Source organism: Protopterus annectens, chromosome 16.part0 (assembly GCF_019279795.1).
Source record: "Protopterus annectens isolate FY-2018-M chromosome 16.part0, PAN1.0, whole genome shotgun sequence".
Classification (NCBI taxonomy): Eukaryota; Metazoa; Chordata; order Ceratodontiformes; family Protopteridae; genus Protopterus; species Protopterus annectens.
The window spans coordinates 625,371,851-625,393,224 of record NC_056750.1 but is presented as its reverse complement, the minus strand read 5'-3'; the positions used below and the strand labels follow the sequence as shown (position 1 = coordinate 625,393,224).

At 39.6% G+C, this 21,374-nt stretch overlaps 2 protein-coding genes across 3 annotated transcripts in view; one reads left to right on the top strand and one right to left on the bottom strand.

The window, feature by feature from the left end:
- The window catches only part of PMPCA (peptidase, mitochondrial processing subunit alpha), a 970,881-nt gene extending 960,437 nt beyond the window's left edge, over positions 1 to 10,444 (bottom strand). The window contains exon 1 of the mRNA XM_044057867.1: positions 10,308 to 10,444. Coding sequence (XP_043913802.1) covers positions 10,308 to 10,354 — 47 coding nt within the window. The 5' untranslated portion in view covers positions 10,355 to 10,444. The remainder of the gene's footprint in view (positions 1 to 10,307) is intronic.
- Positions 10,445 to 10,613: 169 nt separating this feature from the next.
- Positions 10,614 to 21,374, top strand: part of ENTR1 (endosome associated trafficking regulator 1) — a 347,727-nt gene continuing 336,966 nt past the window's right edge. For both annotated transcript variants that reach the window (XM_044057869.1, XM_044057868.1), the window contains exon 1: positions 10,614 to 10,729. In XM_044057869.1, coding sequence (XP_043913804.1) covers positions 10,678 to 10,729 — 52 coding nt within the window. In that variant the 5' untranslated portion in view covers positions 10,614 to 10,677. The remainder of the gene's footprint in view (positions 10,730 to 21,374) is intronic.

Here is a 21,374-nt window from a genome sequence, read left to right as displayed (position 1 = left end):
AGTCTCAGTGAGATGAGATGAAAGCGCGCTAAATCTGTTTGTGATATATACATTTAAGTATTAAAGTGGTTTTCTGTGCGTACAGTGTCGCTCATTCTTGAATAATAAACAATGGAGGACAGCCTTTATTGCTACTAAACAGCGGATTTTTTGGACTGGTTGGTTGTTTACAGTTGGTGTACTATAAGAAAGAGAATTACACTGGCACGTGTATTTATATTCCATCAAAACTTCTGTTATGGAGCTTAAAAACTTTTTGAAAGAAAATTAGCTTTCTGCAGGGATTAATATTTACAGCTGGGAACAGGAACTTTATTTTCAATTGTGAGGTTATATTGGAGAGATAGAAGGGAAAATATAGCAAAAGCAAGGATTATTTAGTTCACTTAATATTATACCTGCCTTGGAAGACCACTGCACCCTGACAAAAGTTTTCTCTTTGTGAGACCTATCGAATGGCAAGCAATGGTTGCAAATGAGGCACAAACTTCCTGCATTATCCAACTGGTCCAGGGAAAGCCTCCATTTGTCTTTCAGGAGAGGGTGCAGGCTATTGTTTATGTTTTCTAGTTGTGGTCTTACCATTCTTCCTATACGGGACCTTAAGAACTTAGCTTTCACCACACCCAGTTTACTTTTCTTAACATTTACAGTTAAACCTGCCTGTCTTGTGGACTCTAACACAACCTGCACTTTTAATTAAGTGCAATTCCCAGCCCTTTGAATGAATAATCATGTCATTCAGGTATGCCACAGCATATCAAAAGTGGGGTTTCAATAGGTCACCTATTTGATAGGTGGCTGTGTCAACATGTAGACCAAATGGAAACACTGCATGCTAAAACAGGCCATCAGGAGGTCACAAAAGACTATTCTTTTTCTCTGTCATAGGAGAGGAGTGGTACTTGTCAAAATTCCTTCATTAAACTTCAGCATTGCTAAGTACCTGGCATTTCCTAGGTTCTCTGTCAATTCTTTGTATAGCCATACTTTGAAATATTTTGTTTCCTAAAGTCATTACAAAATCTAGTACTTACATCATATGTTCAAGTAGTAACGCTACTCCACTCACTCTGTAATTCTTACCAAGCTTAGCTATAGCATTTTCAAACTTATTTTATGCTTATGTGAATCTGTAGCCTATAAAAGATCTTAGGCTAACCTTCAATCCAAATGTTGCTTCTATATTCTGCTTTCTTAGTTTAGCTCTCTCAGGTTCTCCTGAGAACAATCTTATTTCTTTATTCTCTCACTTCCTGCTTTTTTACTTCTTATAGGGATTCTAACTGTACTTCAGGTAGATACTCTGTTCCCTCCTGTGAGCATCAACCTACAAAACCCTCTACAGAACTCCCTGCATCATTCCATAGCTTTGACACATTAAAAGGGATAACTCTGCTCTCCCATTTTTTTTCGGGTTGTTTAAACTCAATTTATTGGATTCATTCATTCATTCCATCACCTCAGATGGCTGCTAGCAGTTATCCAGAAATGTGTTCTATGTCAAAGGCATTAAAACTGGTATCTGGTCTCCTGGGTTAAATTCTTGAAGTTGAGCATTTTTATAAACTCACTGCATTTTCTGGAATTTCTGTACGTACTTCCTCACTAAAAGAATTACCAGTTTTAATCTATCCTACAAACGAACAGTGTTCTATCACACTTTTAAATGGCGTCTTTTCTTCTTCTTCAATAGAAGCTTCATTAGCAATTATAAGCAAACCTCTCCCATTCCTGCCACATGGCAATTAAAATGGAGTAAATCCAGCTGAAGCTTGTGGTTCCTCCCCAACTGCAAACTATAAGACTAAATTGATTCCAGTTTTTACAACTTGCAACTACGGCAAGGTGTCAGTATTTTACCTTTCTACTAATTCAGCAGTCTGCAGATGGCAAGCTGGTATTGCCAACTGACCTAACTGGTGCAATACCCTTGACATAAAGGGAGTGATTTAGTCAAGAGGCATTTCCTTGGGTATATCCACTTTGGGGAATAACAGCACCAGCTCCTGGTGCTATCCTTCGCTCTAGCTTTGCATAATGACACCGTTTTTGGAAATAGGGAAGCAAAGTTCATTTTGACTAGCATGTATCGAAACCCATTAATGGATTTTAAGGGCCATATAATGTCCAAAGCAATACAGTCAACTGATACTTCTATGACAAGGCCACTGAAATGAAGAGATTTTTATATCCAACGTGGAGTGTAGTTCTCTTGCATTCTAGAAAAGAAGTACAGTTGCCCTCCATCTCTTTCATTACGGCTGGCCAGTAAAATCTGACTAGTACCCCTGCCAGAGTTTTTTTTCCTGCCCTAGGTGACCACCTAACATAAAACTATGGGCTAGTTTCATTACAAGTGTCCTATAATGTCTTGGCACTAAAAAAATATATGTACTCTGTATAAAACAGGTCACCTTTTTACCTCAAAACAGGGGTAAGTAATAGAAGCATTCTGTTCACCATCTTCTACCTATAACCATAGTTATGTTCTTGCTTGATCTGTTTAAAATATCAACTTTCCATTATGCCTTTTTTAAAGGCTGTGTGGATTAAGTCCACTAATTCAGGATTACTTTCTTCAGTAACTTTCCTCAAAATGAAGACATAGCACCTTCCTCTAAAATTACTGACACTGCAGCTTCTTCTATGTCTTCACCTACAAAAGGCAATTGTAAATAATTACTTGCTTTGCATTCTTGGCTACAAAGACCTTGAGTACTTACTTTTCCTTTAGGCTGCTTTCTCCTAACAGAGTACATACCACCCTCCAATTTGCTTTCCCTTCCTTGTGTTGCCTATTAACTGCAAAGAATATCTTGAGTAACACTCATCCATATCCACATACATTTTCAGGGACTTTGTCAGCTGGGATGACAAGACTATTGCCCAATCTGCTTGGCTCCAGTTATCAGCTGTGATATACCACTCAGTTGTTAGTATTAAAATGCCAGGTCATCCTCCACGGTCATTTTCCTCACAGGCTGCACAGTCTTGGGACTGGCAACCACTCTGGCCATCATAATCAGCAGTTCTTCCAGATGCACCAGCCATTGTTCAGTACCCAGATACATACAGCCTGGAAAACAAAGTGGCTTACATCCTGATTTCCTCTCATTTTAGAAGGTCTGAATATGTCTACAACCACAAAGGAGACCCTGCTGAAGGCTACGGCACAGCCACTTGTAGCTGAACAACTTCAGGAGAATGGCAGACATACAACAAACAGAATATATATATATATATACTAACATTATCCATGTAACTGCACTAGTAGTTGGGGATAAGAGTCTGAATAAGGCATAAAACAAATCCCCCATCTTTTTGCAGTATAATGGTGACCAAGACTCCTGTTACCAAGCTATTACTGTCACCCTCATAAAAAGGTTTTAGAAGGTAATGAATGCACATACTATTGGTCAGGGAGTAAGGTTGGATACGCCTAACTATCAGAGGTTAGCAGAAAGTTGTGGAATCCAGAAATGTTTAGATGTCATACTTGTCATCTTATCTAACGAGATAATTACCAAACAGACTCCTGGAAACATGAAAATGGGATGAACTATGGTGTATCTGGCAGCAGTGGTTCAATAAATGCTGACTGTTCACATAAACAAAATGTAGATAATAAAAACTGGACCCTAAAGGAAGGAAGGATGGAATGGTAGAAGGGCCATCGCTGTAGGTGACTGAGTACATCTACCAGTCAAATATCTATCTAATGACTGGCAGTAGATTTTTATGAAACGTCAAGGTGCCAGCTTGACGCCCAACCTTCAATGAAGGCACGCCCATTAAGTTTCAAATTCTGACCAAAAATTATGTCTATTCCAGCTAGTTAACAGACTAAACTGCACGTTGGTAATAAACGAACATTACAGCACACCATTAAAAGGCAAGACCATAATAAATTATGTATTTTACACACAAACATTTTATCACAAACCATGCAAAAAATGCTACATTTTATATAATATATGTAGAAAATTCTCTTCCTTCATCAGTAAACCATTCAGTCTTCAGATCTTGGGCAGCCCTACAACAGAACAGCTAAAACTTGCTTTCAGCTTGCCTAGAACTCATCATCACTGCACTTACCTTAAAAAAAAAAATTACCTAAATGCTTCTCACTAAGGATGACTCCTTATCTCTCATTCATCGCAAATAACTCTCTCCATTCTCACGTGGGATGCTCCAGGACACCATGTATAATCTCAGATGAGATTTTATCTAAACCTTGCCCAAATACAAAATATGAAATCATTTTGGGACATTTACTTATTCTTCTATTGTCACATTCCCAAAATACCACTGAATAATACAAATTTGTCTCTTACAACAGAGGGGAACATTGTTTTAACAACTTATTTTATTGCATAATTTTGTAAAGAATCAAGTGTTTTGTCAAAACAGCTGTTAAGAATCTAGTGCTGCATCAAATAATATAGACTCCACCTATACAGCATTGCATTTATGTTTTGTGAGAAATTTGGATTTTATATATATATAAATATATATATATATATTATTTACTGTGCACATAGTCTGGTAATAATACTATTTTCTTACAACTGTAACTTGTAATATAATTCAATGTGACTGAGCTTTTCTCCCCAGGCCTCCAATGAAATGGGTTCTGCCCGGCTGCACTTTCCAGTCACCAAAGACAAATAAAAACAAATTAATTCACTGTATTTAAAACTGCAGCAAATACAACTAAAAGTATATTTCAGAAATAATCTGGATATACAGCTGTAATCTCAGCTCAGAATGACAAAGGTCCACTACTTTTCCATAATGATAGCTTGAGTATTACTAACTTCACTGTGCTTAGATCACGTTTATTCTGAGTATTAGTCTTGTGTGTTAAAAAGCACATCACAGCTTTCTTTATCTTAATGTATCAGTCTACTTTTAGCTTGTAAACCATTTCCTGGACTGCTGTATAAATCCTGATGCAATCAGATTGTAGTGCATAGATACAAGTGTTTCTGTACAGTGTCTGCCTATCCTGCCTAACTCTATGTGACTCAGTGTCTCTGAATTACTCCCACGCCTCAAGAGAAATTCTGACAAGAGAGTCAGAAATCCTCCAAACTGGCCATAAGTATGAATTTAGGTCAGCATGCATGTGTCTTTCTCCTCCAATTATCTGGTCTCTCTACAAAGATTAGGCTAAATGTAGATGCCATTATTTCCCTATAGACTATTCCCAAGGCCCTGAACAGAATAATGTGGATACTACAAAAGGAATAGATGAATGCATACTATATAATATAATCAGGAGAAAGTTTGGTATAAAGGTTAAGGTGTTTACCTCACAAACAAAAGGTACAAGGTTCAATTCTCATCTTTGAAAGGGAAATTGACTAGGCTTAAGAAAAGAAAAATAAAAAGGCCCACGTCTGCAGTTTGCCTTGTACCTACCCATGAACCATACAGAAGTAAATACACTACACATGGGGAATCTGTTGCATATCTCTCAACCTCTTAGCATAAGAAATGTGGAAAAAGCCAGAAATAGAAACAGATTTTAAATATCGTTTTTATAAACTTAGAAAGTTGCTAGAATAACAGGTTTTGTATTGGCATGCATTTTCAGAAAGATATGAAGTCTGAAACTCAACAGTGTGTTATTTTGTGACTTCAATCTGCAATGATTTTCCAGAAAACAACAAATTTTATAAGGAAAATACCAAAAAATGAGGCAAAAATACAAATATTCTTTAAAAATCTGGAGAGCTGAGACATCTGACCTGATGTCAACAAAACAAGATGTTTGTAATGTAAATCAGTTTGTGTCTATTGCCTTACTGATATGCAAAGAATCACAATTTGACCCTACTACCACCTTCAGGAAAGCCTTGTACATAACTCCCCATTTACTCCAAGCTTTTTTCACCAAACTGTTGCTACAAATAGGATACACCCAGTAAGAACTTCCGGCTAAAAAAAATAACTGTTCACTAGTTTTGACTGTCAAATGTACAACCTAGAGGCCTTCAAAAAAAAAAAAAAAAAACATGACTGCCACAACACCGTAAATGATGCAGAAGAGGAAATGACAAATGTGTCCTGTTACCACGGACCATTTCAGACAAGCCCCTGCTTCAACTCCTCCATTAATGCTGTACCCTGTTCTTAGGGCTTCACATCTATTTCTTTAAATTAAAGTGGAACAGCCCTTTTCTATACCATTAGGTGGTAGTTGCTGCAACTCAAAGCCTAGGAAAAATCTGCCCCTGTGCCCTGAAAACATAAGATTGTGTTACATGCAAATAAAGACCATCTGCCCATACCTGTACATTACAGATTTTACTTGACCAACAGCCAATTCGTATGCCAATCCTCAACACTCTTCATATAGCTGCCCCATGCATTTGTGAATTCTGTCACTATTTGACCCTAATAACCCTTCAGGAAAGCTGTGTGTATAATTCCTTATTCATTCCCCCAAGTCACACACCTTGTACCATAAACTGTCTTCTTTCCATACATCCCATTTGAAATACGGTACCCACTTAGGCTCTGTGGACTCCCTTGACATATTTGCAAGGTTTTACTGAATGCTTCTCACTTCCCCAAAATGCATAAAATTCAAAACAATTCAACGACACAAAAAACAAACTTTAAAGATAAATGTTGACAGGAACTTGTGCTGCAGTAAAGCCCCCCCACCCCCACCCCACCATGATTACATAGGTCTGTTTCAATAATAAAAGACATATGAAAATATGCTGCCAATATTACAGCCAGCCTACTGGGTGCACAGACATCTATGGTACTGGTAACCCAGGTTTGGGAATCTGCAGTGATAAAGAATCACCAGCAAATGGACTCCAGGAAGCAACCAGTTAAGGAAATAAACTTTAATCCTACTTCATCAGAACACAACTTAATGCAAGTAAAAAGCAACCTTATATACACAATTGGAAATTTTTGAAAATGGTTCCAGGCATTAATGACTGCATTACTATTATGCCCATTTTAAAATTAAAAAACATATTGGGTTGAAATTTACTTGCATCCAAAAATGTTGTATATAAAGTACATATCTAATAATTAGATTTGCAGTGATGTTATGTTTAATGTTCATTACAAATTGTTGCAATTCAGTTTTGTTTGGCTGTTTTTAATTTTGATTCTAGTGTTGATACACCTTTTACTAAGGTTTGGGTTTGTGCTTTTATTATGAATGCTGGCCTTCATATTGATTGCTAATTATGCTAATTATTCAATTGAATTGTGATGATGTCACTTTAAGTGTGTATATAAGGTTGCTTTTTACTTGCATTAAGTTGTGTTCTGATGAAGTCGGATTAAAGACGAAACCTAGGTCAACTCGTGGCTTTTGTTTTATTTCCTTAACTGGTTGCTTCCTGGAGTCCATTTGCTGGTGATTCTTCATTTCTGGTTTTGTGTTTTGTTAGTATGGAATCTGCAGTGATACACAAGGAATGGCACTGACAGTAGAACAAAATAACCAACAGGCTGCTCTCTTACTCCGTGGGGAGAGTGTGGGGGGTAAACAGTGTAGCTGCCACAACTAGTACAAAACAAGATACTGAATGCAGCACTCACACTGGGAATGTGGTGGGACAAATGCTCACATTTTGCAATTCACTTCATATTAAAAGCATTTAAGATGGTTTACAGTTACTAGAATAACTACATTCAAAATTAAATAGACTCCAGTTATCATTCTAACCCAACACCTTCATGCAGTCCTTGCTCATGGGGATCAACAAGCTTCTATTCCCAGAGACACTGGTGGTAGACACAGCAAGTAGATAGTTCTTGTTATTGTATTTATTTAACATATGTTATCAGGGAAAGTCAGACTTGGAACGAAGCCAATTTTCAGCGGGGGCCTGCGAAGAAATGCTCCAGATGCATGTCTTTGTAATGTGGGAGGAAACAGGACACCCGGAGGAAACCCACACAAACGCAGGGAGGACATGCAGACTCCGCACAAGGCACCCCAGATGAGAATCGAACTAGAGAACCTCTGCCTGTGAGGAGACAATGCTACCACTGCACTGTCGAGTGGTTGGTTATGCTCCTGGAAAGGAGCAAACTGCAGTCTCCAGTCCAGAAGTGGCTGCATAGATGCTCAGATGTTACAGGACCCAGCATACCACTATTTAGATATTAAAAGAAATAGCATGCCACTTCAAATTAAAGCATGTCAGGTAGGGTTGTTAAATGGAGAAAAAAAAACTAACCATTTGCAACAACCACTCCACCTCCCATCCCAGTAGCCTTTGTTCCTTGGCAATTACAGGCAGCAATAAGGCTCTATTCCCCAAGAAGATAGTGAAAGAAGGAAAACATTAAGCAGAAGGTTGTGTGAAAAAAACAGGCAGTCTCAAAAAAAAAAAAAGAAACGAAGCTGAAAAATGTCTGATGGGCCAAAGATGATTAAATGGGGAATAGAAGGTTAATAGTTACAATTTAAACATACAACTGCCTCGTTTACCAACTACTTACACTAAGAGAATACTATACAACTCTACCATGGTTTTCAACATGTCCTAAAAATGCAGGTTCTAAAATGTAAGCTACTGTCACATAAAAGCCAGCTGCTGAAACTAAAAAACTTCTGAAACGACAGATTCTTTACAGTTATTACAGTTAACAGGAAAACATTAAAACACAGTCAGTGTATCCTTTTTTGCTTTACTAAAATAAACATACATCACTTTGTAAGTTTTTAAAACTCCAAGCTTATAAAATAATCTTGAGCTCAAACCTGTATAAGAAACTTCTCTAGTTATAAATGGTATGCAAAGGGTGGTACAATAACTTTTGGACGCAACCAATTTGTAACTTTCAACTATTTTTGTCTAAAATCAGAGAAAAAAGACCCCATCAAGGACCCTTACGTTGTATTATCCTACAACGTTGATAGTAGGCAAAGACTCGTATTAATAAGCATTTTAAGAGAAAAAAAAGTTTGTAACTATAAAAAAGTTTATTATAAATATAATACAGCGGACAGCGTTATCAGTCCTCACAGGAGGTTTACCAGTTCAAGTCTTGGCTGGGGTGCCTTCTGTGCAGAGTCTGTGTCTGCATATCCTCCCTGTCTGCATGTGATTTCCTCATATCTGCAAAGATATGCAGCAGGTGGATTAGACACTCTAAATTGGTCATAGGTGCGAGTGTGTGGTGTGGCAGAACTACAGGGCAAGGCTAGCCACCCGGTGGTGTAAACCTTGGCTCTACATGACTATCACTGATGAAGTGATACTCCAACCCCGAGTGCAAAAATTGGAAAAAGGGGTTTTGGGTGGATCTAGAATTGCTTAATAACCTTAGCCGTCACTGTTAATTCCCAAAGTAATATGTTTTGAAAGAACCTAGTAAAAAGATTAAGAAACAATAAGAGAACAGACAGGAGGTAGATATATTATTATTGATTTTATTTTACATTTGTTTACCGGAATAGTCTGGCTGGACACAAGCTCCTAATACAGCATATAACCTATGTAATAGTTATGTTTTTTTTTTTTTAAATACATAGTAACAGTCTATATTAGTATAGTAGTCTAGAACAGTGCAAAAGTTAGATTCTTTACATACAGTACTTAATGTCTAACTTATAGCAGTTTATACATGTTCTATGATTGTGAATAATTACACAGATCTTCTTCCAAGACTCAAGAGTACAAACCTAAATATTATAAAATGCATAACACTAGACACATGCTACAGAGTGAATTAACTGACCTAAACATTCTGAAAAATCAAACCTATACTGGGATTTGCACTTTAACCAAACATCACTTCATGTTTGGACACAATATTTTTCAAATCTAGCCTTCGTAATAATTACATAAAGTAGATAAAACTTAGTTGTAACAAGACTTTACACCTAAAAATTAATGAAAACAGTTACTATACAGAAAATTGGACAAATACAGGCAGATGCGTACGCAGTTTCACTTCTTGAACACCAAAAGCAAAATACAATGACTTTCCAAAAATAACAGGTGATATTATCACATTCTTACTAACATACTTCCACACAACATTGTTTATTTTTTTTGGTAGCCATGAGACCTGCAATAAGAACCTGTCACATTTTATCTTTACTTAATGGACATACTATTAACGCTCACAACGTCCTGTCACTTGAGTTCGCTTCTACCCAGTATAGAACGGCAATGAAACTAAATACAGCATGGTAAAATGAAACAAGAACCTAACATTATAACAGAAATACAGAAAACAATAAGCAAACACATATTTTTAATAAACTTCACAATAGTATAATACCACCGGAAGTAAATATATTTTCTTACTTCTGAAACCTCCTTAGTGCCCTAAACCGACATATGTACGCCGCCATGTTGGACTCTGCCCCCCAAAATAGAACGCCCTTTTCCGCTGACGGATTTCCTTATGCCGCGATGTTTTTCTCTTGGTGAAAATTTTAGAAGTTAAGTGTAGGGGTGGGTGGTTGTTATGTGGTGGTAATACTTATTTTGTGTGATTACTTTTCAAACTATGCCTGGTTTGTTAACGTGGTTTTTAATAGCTGTCCACCCGTACCAACTGTAAAAACACATATTTTCAGGATTCTTAAGTTTGTCATATTTTCCGAACTGGACTAATGTGCCCCGAAGTTTTGTGGTACTAGTATCTATCATAATGAATACAATTGCATAGAATATGTCACACCTTAAGCACACAACGTCAGGAAAACCATTGGTATATGAAGATGGTAAGAAATTGTCCTGTGTTTTTGTCACGTCTTTATTTTGTAAAATGTCACAAAGAGCGTCGCGCGTAGATTAACATATACCTTATTTTGCGTGGAATGACAGATCTTAGCATCTAAACGGAACGTGTCATGTTATACCAACCCCTACAAATGACTGGTGCTTTCTTCGGGAAGTCCGTTTAACTGAAGAAATTATGTATAGAGTCGGGGCGAGTAGGAATTTTAATGCCGGCACCAGCATGATTGATTATAGATACACTGTAGAAATTGCAACACATGGTCGTAGTGTGAAGGATACAAGGCTGTTATTGCTCATGTTTTTGCGCAACTACGTACGAACTTTAGTGTAATAAGGGATCATTTTTTAAATGTGTGTGTTGCCCTTTCACCTAGAGACTTTGGTTACACATAGGAGTCTGCGATGGATTGCGGACAGGCTTGTCTTGCGTAGCTCCTAGTGCGGTAAGTGCTGACAAGTCACAACCGACTCGCAATTCTGTGGTAGTCACATGACTGTCGAGAAGTAGGGAAAATTGCAGCAGTGGTTGTATATTGCATCAAGGGTGCTGAGGTCCTGCTAAACGATTTTTATTTCTACGCTTTTAACTTGTAGTCATACATGCTATTTTTATGACTGTTGCAATGAAACATAACTCTCAACCAGGGACAAATCTCAACAGAATCAGGGACACTTAAAATGTTAGTTTTGTTAGCTTGAAACTTTGACAAAACAACAGAGTGTGAATTAATGTACAGTTCCTGAAGTAAAATAAGTCTGTAACTCTAATTATTGCAATTTTTTGTTAAGTATAATTCACCACACATTCTGTAAAAGTCACTAATTTTAGGAGGGATTAAGAGGGACACAGCTAAAATTTGAGTCAAAATCAGGGATATCCCTGAAAAATCGGGGAAAGTTGACAGGCATGCATGAATTGCATATAGGATGCAGATCTGTGATAATCCATATCTGCAAGCTCTATTTTCCATTAATACCGATTATAAGGGGGCAAGCTACCCTCTTATTCCCCCACTTAACTAGCTCTAAAGAGATCAAGGTTAAATAGGGTATCAGACACCCCCATATGTCTCAATTTTTACCTCATATTTTTGGTCTGTTTCTCATGAAATTTGTGGTATTGTGACAAATCACTGAGAATTGAAATCCTTCAATAATGACGTACATTTTCCAACACATTTTGGAGTTTCACATTTGTTTCACACTTCATATCCTTGAGAAAATGCATCACAATACAAATCCAAGTATTCTAGCAACTTTTTAAGTTTATGAGAGCAATATCTAAAATCTGTCCCTATTTTTGGGGCTTTGTCGCTCCCATTATTTTAGGGTTTGTCCATATTACTTGCACTAAGAGGATGAGAGGTATGGACTCTCCTCCCTAGACAAGTGTTATTACTGGAAAATAGCGTTTGCAGATATGATTGTAGTAATTTGTAACATGAAATTATTTCTGTTTAAAGGGATGCACTGTTATAAAATGACTCCTAGCTTGGCTGAATCCCCTGTAGTATAGAGGTGTCTGAGAAAGTTTACCATAACCAACTCCCAGTTTCCAGTGCATTCAGCAGATCTGTGTACCTCGTATTTTGTTTCTCTAAACTCTGATTCATGCAAAATCAGTACCAGAGAAAGGCATTTTTCAATGGCGTGTAAAAAAAAACAAGTATGTTCAGAAGAATTTGCATATTGCTGAACAGAAGTATGAAAATGAGATATTTATATGCTGTATTGAAATGAAAGCTATTGATGTAGTATAGTCTGAAATTGCATCACTGACAGTGTATTAACATTGCATGGTAAACTGTTGGCAAGATACATTTATTTATTTTATTTTGATAGCAAACTGGTCAATAGACTCTTTTCAGCCATGTACTGGGTACCATGCTGCAAGAAAATTTTACATGGACTAAAGAATACACATAGGTGTAGATAGTACAGGAACAAAGTAAAGACCATACATTTGTATGTTATTTACAATTATAAATGCAAGTGATACTATTATTTATAATATGTACAATTAAATTAGGCATTCAATCAGTGGTCATTTGTTAGATGTACATCTTTATAAGAAACATGACTACAGTGCGTGCATGGACTAGCTGTTGTCATGGAAGCACAGGCATTTGGTGTCCCTAAAACAGTTGTTTTAGTTTGTTTCTAAATAATTGAATTCATTGAATTGTCTGTTACTGCCATACTTTTGTAGGTAGCCAATTCCAAACACCTTGTCCTAGCCTAGAGATAGCTCTTTCTTCTGTGGAGATATTAAATGAAGATGAGGTCTAATGGCAAGTATTTTATTGTACGTCTCTAAGGCTTAGATTTCAAAAGACTTGCTCCCAGTGTAAGTGACTTAGACTAGTTTAAGCCTGCTTTACATATGTGCCTTGCACCAGAGAAAGTTACTTACATCGAGTTCATGTCTTTAGGAATCTGGCACAAAGTGTGTACTTGATTTGTAACTTTGTTTTCATGGGGGGGGGGTAGTGTCCCATTTTAATAAATGTGATACTGAGAATAAATGACCACTACAGCTAGAAGCTGAAAAAGCATACAACACAGAACATAGTTATAATATAAAACTGTAATAGTGTTTTATGGCACTCCATATAATCATTATATTATAGTTTTTTTTTTTTCGTTAAACTTTCACAAAAAATTCTAATATCTTGGGAGCTGTACAAACTAGACATGTATTGTTAGAACATTTTTGTGAACCAGACATAAGCTTTCGCATAAGGGATTCGTCTGAGTGCATATTTATTGAGATACTTAGAAATGAAAACATATGCATAATTGTACAATTAGCAATATAAATAGCACTGAAAATATCTCAAGATGTACAACTTACAGTGCAAATATCAAGGATAGTTCTCTTCAACACCATCAAAGGTTTCACCTGATGTCTTGAAACAGTTTATAAAACATTTGGTGTCTGGAAAATTAAGTATGTATGGAAATATTGTTTATTTTTGTAAATACTAACAAGCAACTGGCAATATCCTAGGTGTGGTGGTGCTGTGGTAGCGTTGTCGCCTCACAGTAAGACGTCCTGTTCGATTCTCAGCTAGAGCGTCTTCTATGTGGAGACATGCGTGAATGGGCGTACCTTCGTTGAAGGTTGTGCGTCAGGGCTGGCAACTCGGCACATAAAAATCTACTGCCAATCATTAGTGGACCGGAGTTAACTGTAGCGACCCCTAACCGGGAAAAGCCGAAAGACACAACAAGTGTGATATTAATGGACATAGATACATTTCCCTGTCTCCTAACATGGTACATCATACCATACCCTCAATAGCATGTAGAACTCTCAGTTAGGAAAATATTAACAACAATTTGAAAATGTGAATAGTAAGTGACAAATAGTGATTAATCTCTCCACTTTAGGACATCCTAGAGTAACACTCCTAGTGTCATTTTATTAATTACTCCTTGTACTTTCGAATACTTCCTATTATTAGCTGGTAAGTTGCTTAGTTTAAAAAGTAAGACACAGAAAAGAGATCTGGATGGCATGGGGAGCTATGGGTGTGAACTGGAAATTTGCATAAAGGATTTCTAGGCTTGTATGAGTTAAACTGCATATTTTGTGTCTTCCATAACAGGTAAATTTTTTGTGCCTTAATAGATATATTCATTTCTAAATACATTTTCTTCTTTTATTCCGTAATATGCAACGCATAACGCAAGCAAACACCAGTCACAACCAAAGTGACACACAGCTCACAACACCAGTGTGCCACCCAACAACAGCCCCTAAGGCAAGACAATGTACCCAACACTTTAGTCATAGGTGACTCTATAGTCAGGCACATTGATGTCCCACTCACCAGGCTGAACAAGGAGAAAATTACAGTCAGCTGCCTGTCGGGTGCCAGGATCCGCCACATAACGCATGCACTCAAGTCACTCCACAACAAGTACAAATAGGACTCTGTCATTGTCCATGCTGGAGTGAATGACTTGAGACGTACCTCCCTGGACTACATGAAAAGAGACGTGGAAGAGCTCTTGGATCATGTGACCCAGGCAGATATGACCCTAGCCCTGAGTAGCATCCTGCCTTCGCCCAGAATGATACCACAGTATAAGGACAAATGATTGACTTCAACAATTGGCTAAGCTTCTGGTGTCATTCAAAGGGGATCCAGTATTTGTCTGCCTGGGAAGACGTGATCGACAAACCATGATGCTTTGCCAGATATGGTCTGCACCTGTCACCCCTGGGATTCAGGTTACTGGCTAAAGCTCTTGCCACCCCTATCTTTTTTAGGCAAGATTCAAAGGATAAAACCACCACCATAACAGATACAAGCATGCAAAATCTGAAGGTAATGCTACTCAATGCTAGAAGTCTAAACCTCAAAATGCACTCTCTCCAGGCACTCCTAAAAATGGATAACATCGATATATGTGCAGTGACTGAGACCTGGTTCAAGGCTCCAGAGAGCACCCCTGCAATACCAAGCTACAATTCTTACCACACTTTTCGGCCACAAAACCAAGACCAAAACACTAAAGGTGGAGGAGTGTCCATATTCACCAAGGATATTCACACCTCCAGGCTAGTTGCCCAACACAATGCATCTGAAATTCTCCAGGTGCAACTAACACTAGGTAAGACTGCAATCCAAATTGTAACTTGCTACAGATCCCCCACCAAACCCCAAGATTCTCACTACACCTTCCTAAACATACTGGAAAATATTAAGATACAAACACCCTAATACTGGGTGATTTCAACTACCCTGCCATTAATTGGGAAAACTACTCGGGTACCAACTCCTTTTCCCAACGGTTCTTGGAATTCATAAATTCCAACGCCCTGGATCAACTAATCCATTGTCCCACCAGGGGCTCCAATATCCTAGACCTGGTCATTACCAACATGGGAGATAGATGCTCCACAACAGTGGTCACCCCCTCATTGGTCAGGTCTGACCATAAGCAAATCACCCTTGACATCCACTTCCCAACCCCACCCCCCAGTAAGGAAACCTCCTTAAAAAACTTCTCCAAAGCCAACTTCATGCTACTGAAGTCAGAAGTGACAAACTTCACAACACCCATGCAGACGGGACCTGGAAGTTCGACTGCAGAATCCTACACTAAGGCACTGTACGAGCACATCCACTCGTGCATGAATCGTGCCATCCCAAATAGAACCAAGATGCTCTTCTCCAAAAAAAGGAATTCAATCTGGTGGTCCCCTGCTATAAGCAAACTATACAACAGAAGGAATAAACTGTTGCAGAAAAGAGGAAAATCCCAGGATGCAAAAACTCCCTCACCAGCCTCAGTAAGAAGCTGAGATCCCTCATAAAATCCTCAAAATCTAGTTACGAAAATAAAATTGCAAAAGATTCCAAAGACAACCACAAGGCATTCTATAGTTATGTCAAGAATCTAAATGGCAATGCTGAGATCTGCTCTGAGCTACAACCGAATGGCATTAAATATACTGATCCCAAAGATATTGCCAATATCCTGGCAGATCGATTTAGTGCCAACTTCACCCCCCCTCTCGCCCCCTAAAGGGCCCATCTCAATACCAAAAGATTGCCAAATTCCGATAATCACAGCCACACAGGTAGAAACAGCACTCTCCAAAGCTAAGAATACAGCATCCATGGGACCAGATGACATCCCAGGCTGTGTACTACATGAACTACAAAATGAACTGGCACCCCACCTAAGTGTCATGTTTAATCATAGCCTCACCTCAGGCTTCGTGCCCACTGAGTGGCGCACAGCTACAGTTATCCCGCTCCACAAGGGAGGATCCGTCTTGGATCTTGGGTACTACCGTCCCATCAGTCTGACAAGCCTGATCTGCAAGGGCATGGAATGCATTATCATGGAACTTATAAACAAAGACATTGGCAACCTTCAAACACTGGACCCCATCCAGTTTGGGTTTGTGAAGGGCCGATCTTGTCTCCTGAATCTGATTAACTTCTTCAAATCGGTCTCCAGAGCTGTGGATGAGGGTAAGGCGGTCCACACAGCCTATCTGGACCTCGACAAGGCCTTCAACACCATCCCCCACTCTGGAATCATAGATAAACTTACTAAGCTGGGCATAAATCCCTACATCACTCGATGGGTTGCCAACTGGATGACAGAACCCAGACTGTAAAAGTAGCCGACTCCAAATCCAGATTCAGACAAGTGACAAGTGGAGTGCCTCAGGGTTCAGTCCTGGGACCACTCTTGTTTGACATCTACTTCTCTGAAGTACAGGCCAACACTAAGGGACTCTGGCTAACAAAGTTTGCAGAGGACTGCAAACTGGGAACCATTATTGAATCCCCAAATGATGTGGATATTCTACAAAAGCGCCTTACAGAAACAGATGCCTGGTGCCAGAGCCATGGGCTCAAGCTTAATGCCAAGAAATGTATAGTTATCCCCTTTAGAAAAAAACATGTACCCATGAACTACCACATAGGTGGCAGGACACTAAACATCGAAAGTGTGATGAGAGACTTAGAGAAACAAGTGGGACAGTGGTCTCACTTTCGATAACCACATCACCACAACAGTCAGGAAATCCTTCTATGTGGCACACCTCATCACTAAGGGCTTTTCATCCAGAAAAAAAGAGGTCATTGTCCCACCGTACTCATCCCACATTAGACCCATTATAGAGTATAATGCCCCATTTGGTATGTACCTCACAAGACATCTGCAACAGCTGGAAAAGCCACAGAAATACCTCACTAAAAGAATCACAGGCCTAAAGCAGATGCCATATGCTGACCGTCTAAAAAAAACTCTAGCTATACTCTGTGGTATATCGTCTACTCAGAGGCGATCTCTGCTTAACATACAAGGCCATGTCATATGCGTGTGTGTGTGTGTGTGTGTGTGTGTGTGTGTGTGTGTGTGTATATATATATATATATATATATATATATATATATATATATATATATTTATTTATATAAAATATGCGTGTGTGTGTATGTATGTATATATTTATATATCTGTGTGTGTGTGAGTGTATGTGTGATATATAAACACACCTAAGAATACAGGAGTCACATAGCTTCTCAAGTCATTCTGTTTCTGTCATTGCCATCAAGTTTCTTAACTCTAAAAATTAAGAGGTGTGAATTCCCAAATGCTGAAATGGCTTTATGGCTTCTTTACTCCCTCTTGGGAGGGAAAGAAACCAGCTGAAAATTCCAACAGATCTGATATGGCTATGACCCCAATGTTTCATAGTTTCATAGTTTAGCACTAGGCTATCTGCCTTGGGGCATTTGTAAGCGTAGCCATAATGATGTGGCTTTTGCCACCCCATGAAATGGTACAAAAATGTACAGAATAAATTTAGAATACTGTGCCTCTGTCTAGTAGTGACACAATGAAGGTCCCCTTATATAATAGAATTAGTTTACTGTGCCCCTGTCTAGCAGTGACACAGATGTGACCCCTGGGGTAAACTTACGATCTCCCATCCACTCATCAAGATTTCTCTTGAAGAGAGTCAGTGAGGGGCTCTGCCTAATACGAACTGGGATCTTGTTCCAAAGCATGGGAAGCCTCTGGGTTATGAATCTATCCCTCCAGCATGTCCTATTCATACTTGTGCCGAGGTTTAAGTCTTTAGCTCTCGTGGTCCTGATGGATTTGGATTTTTGAGGTGGAGCATGTCCATCAGATCCTGATTGGACATGGCCTTGTACGTCAGGCAGAGATCACCTCTGAGCAGGCGGTATGCTACTGAATAGAGCTGAAGTTTCTTTAGTCTGGCAGAATAAGACATATGTTGGAGACCCTTGATCCTCTTGGTGAGGTACTTTTGTGGTCTCTCCAGCTGTTGCAAATGCTGGGTGAGGTACATACCAAATGGGGCATTGTACTCAATCATGGGTCTGATGAGGGAGGAGTATAGGGGTACAATGACATCCTTGGATCTGGATGTGAATCCCTTCATGATGAGGTGTGCAAGGTAGAATGTTTTTCTAACCACTTTGGCAACGTGGGTGTCAAATGAGAGGTCGCTGTCGACTTGGGTCCCTAGGTCTCTGATTACTTTTTCCGTACTCAGTGGGTTGCTGTCTATGTGATAATTTGTGGGTACTTTGTTTTTCCCCAAGGGGATGACTATACATTTTTTGGCATTTAGTTTAAGGCCGTGACTACGGCACCAGTTGTCCGTTTCTGTGAGGCTTTTTTGTAGGATGTATGTGTCCGTTGGTGTATTGACTATGGTCCCTAGTTTGCAGTCATCTGCGAACTTTGTCAGCCACAACCCTCCCATGTTTGCTTTAACATCTGAGAAATAAATGCTGAACAAGAGGGGTCCCAGGACAGATCCCTGTGGGACACCACTTGTGACTGGCTTTGAGTCTGACATTGCTCCAGCGATTTTAACTTTATGGGTTCTGTCCTTGCCAGTTTGCAACCCATCTAGTGACATAAGGGTTTACGTTTAAGCTGTTGAGCTTATCTATGATGCCTGAGTGGGGTATTGTGTTGAAGGCCTTAGCCAAGTCCAGGTAGGCTGTATGTACTGCTTTGCCCTCATCAGTGGCTGTAGTGACTGTTTCGAAAAAGTCAACCAGGTTCAAAAGGCAGGATCTGCCCTTTACAAAGCCGAACTGGGTGGGGTCAAGTGTCTGTAGGTCCCCTATGTCTCTGTTTATGAGTTCCATAATGATTCTTTCCATAGCTTTGCAGACCAGGCTGGTTAAGCTTATGGGGCGGTAGTTCCCAGGGTCTGTAGAGGTACCCCCTTTGTGGAGTGGGACCACTGTTGCTGTACGCCAGTGTTCAGGTACATATCCTGTAGTAAGGCTAAGGTTAAATAGCATTTTTATGTGCTGGTTTAGCTCCTCTTGGAGTTCACGTAGCACGCAACCCGGGATACCGTCAGGTCCCATTGATGCTGTGTTTTTAGCTTTGTTTAGGGCGGTTCTCACTTGGACATCTGAGATGATAGGGAGATTACATTCAGCTGGGATAAGTATTTCTTCTTTTGGGGGTGAGGGAGGGGAGAAATTTGCACTGAACCTGTCAGCCAGAATGTTGGCAATGTCTGTGGGTTCAGTGTATTTTTTGTTGTTGTGAACTAACTCTGAGCATATCTGAGGGTTTCTGCCCAGGTTTCTAACATAGCTGAAGAAGGTTTTGTGGTTATCTTTAGTGTCCTTAGCAATTTTTCTCTCAAAGTTGGCCTTGGATGTTTTTATGAGAGAACGTAGTTTTCTGCTAATGTTGATCAGAGATGTCTTCCCTTTATGGGATTTTGCTCTGACGTGCAGTAGCTTCCTTCTTTTGTTATACAATTTGTTAATGGCTGAGGTCCACCAGACAGGACACTTGCCTTTGGTGGAGAGGGACTTGGATTTATTTGGGATTGCATGATCCATGCATTCTTGGAGATGTCCATAGAAAGCATTTGTGAAGGATTCGGCATTTTGGGATGTGGTATCCACTGGCACAGTGGGCTTAAAGGATACCGTCTCAGTCTTAAGAAGAGTAAAGTCTGCTTTTGAGAAGTTTTTCACTGTGGTCTTTTGTGCTGGGGGTGGAGGTGGGATATGTATATCCAGGGTGATTAGTTTGTGGTCAGATATCACTAGTGAGGGGTATACTTCCGGTGTGGAGCATTTTGTCCCCATGTTTGTGATGATCAGGTCTAGTATATTATCTCCCCTAGTGGGAGAGGTGACTAGTTGTTCCAGTGCATTTGAATTTATGAATTCCAGGAACCTTTGGGCTAGGGTATTAGGGCTAGAATAATGTACCCAATCTATTTTTGGGTAGTTGAAGTCTCCCAGTATGATGGTATTTTGTGATACATTCATATCCTCCAATGTCTTCAGGAAGGCTGAGTGGGGTTCCTGAGATTGGGAGGGTGGTCTGTAACATGCTACCAGTTTTGCCTATGGTTAGTTGCACCTGTATGGTCTCTGATGCTTCATGTGCTGCTACTAACCTGGAGGTGTGGGTGTCCTTGATGAATATGGACACTCCCCCTCCCTTTGTGGTTCGGCCCGGGTTTTGGGGCCAAAAAGCATAATACGAGGTATAGCCTGGTAGCGCTGGGGTGCTCTCAGGAGCCTTGAACCAGGTTTCAGTTACTGCACAGACGTCGATGTTCTCCATGCTGAGGAGTGCATCAAGTGCCTGCATCTTGAGATTTAGACTTCTGGCGTTGAGCAGCATTACCCGTAGTTTTTTTCCATTTTTGTTTTCTAAAGAGGTGGGTTTGTCTTTTGAGCCTTGCCTAAAAAAGGCACTATGGGGGTGGCAAGAGCCTTTGCCAATATCCGGAAGCCCAGTGGTGACAGGTGTAAGCCATCCGACATGTCATCCCAGGCAGACCGACATTGGATCCCCTTAGAATGACATCAGTACTTCAGCCAATTATTAAAGCTGATCATCTTGCCTTTGTATTGTGGCATCATTCTTGGTGAGGGCAAGATGCTGCTCATGGTGAGGGTCATACCAGCCTGGGCTACATAATCGGAGAGCTCCTCTATGTCTCTTTTCATGTAGTCCAGGGAGGTACGTCTCAGGTCATTCACGCCAGCATGGACAATGACGGAGTCATATTTGTACTTGCTTTGGAGTGACTTGAGTGCGTGTGTTATGTGTCGGATC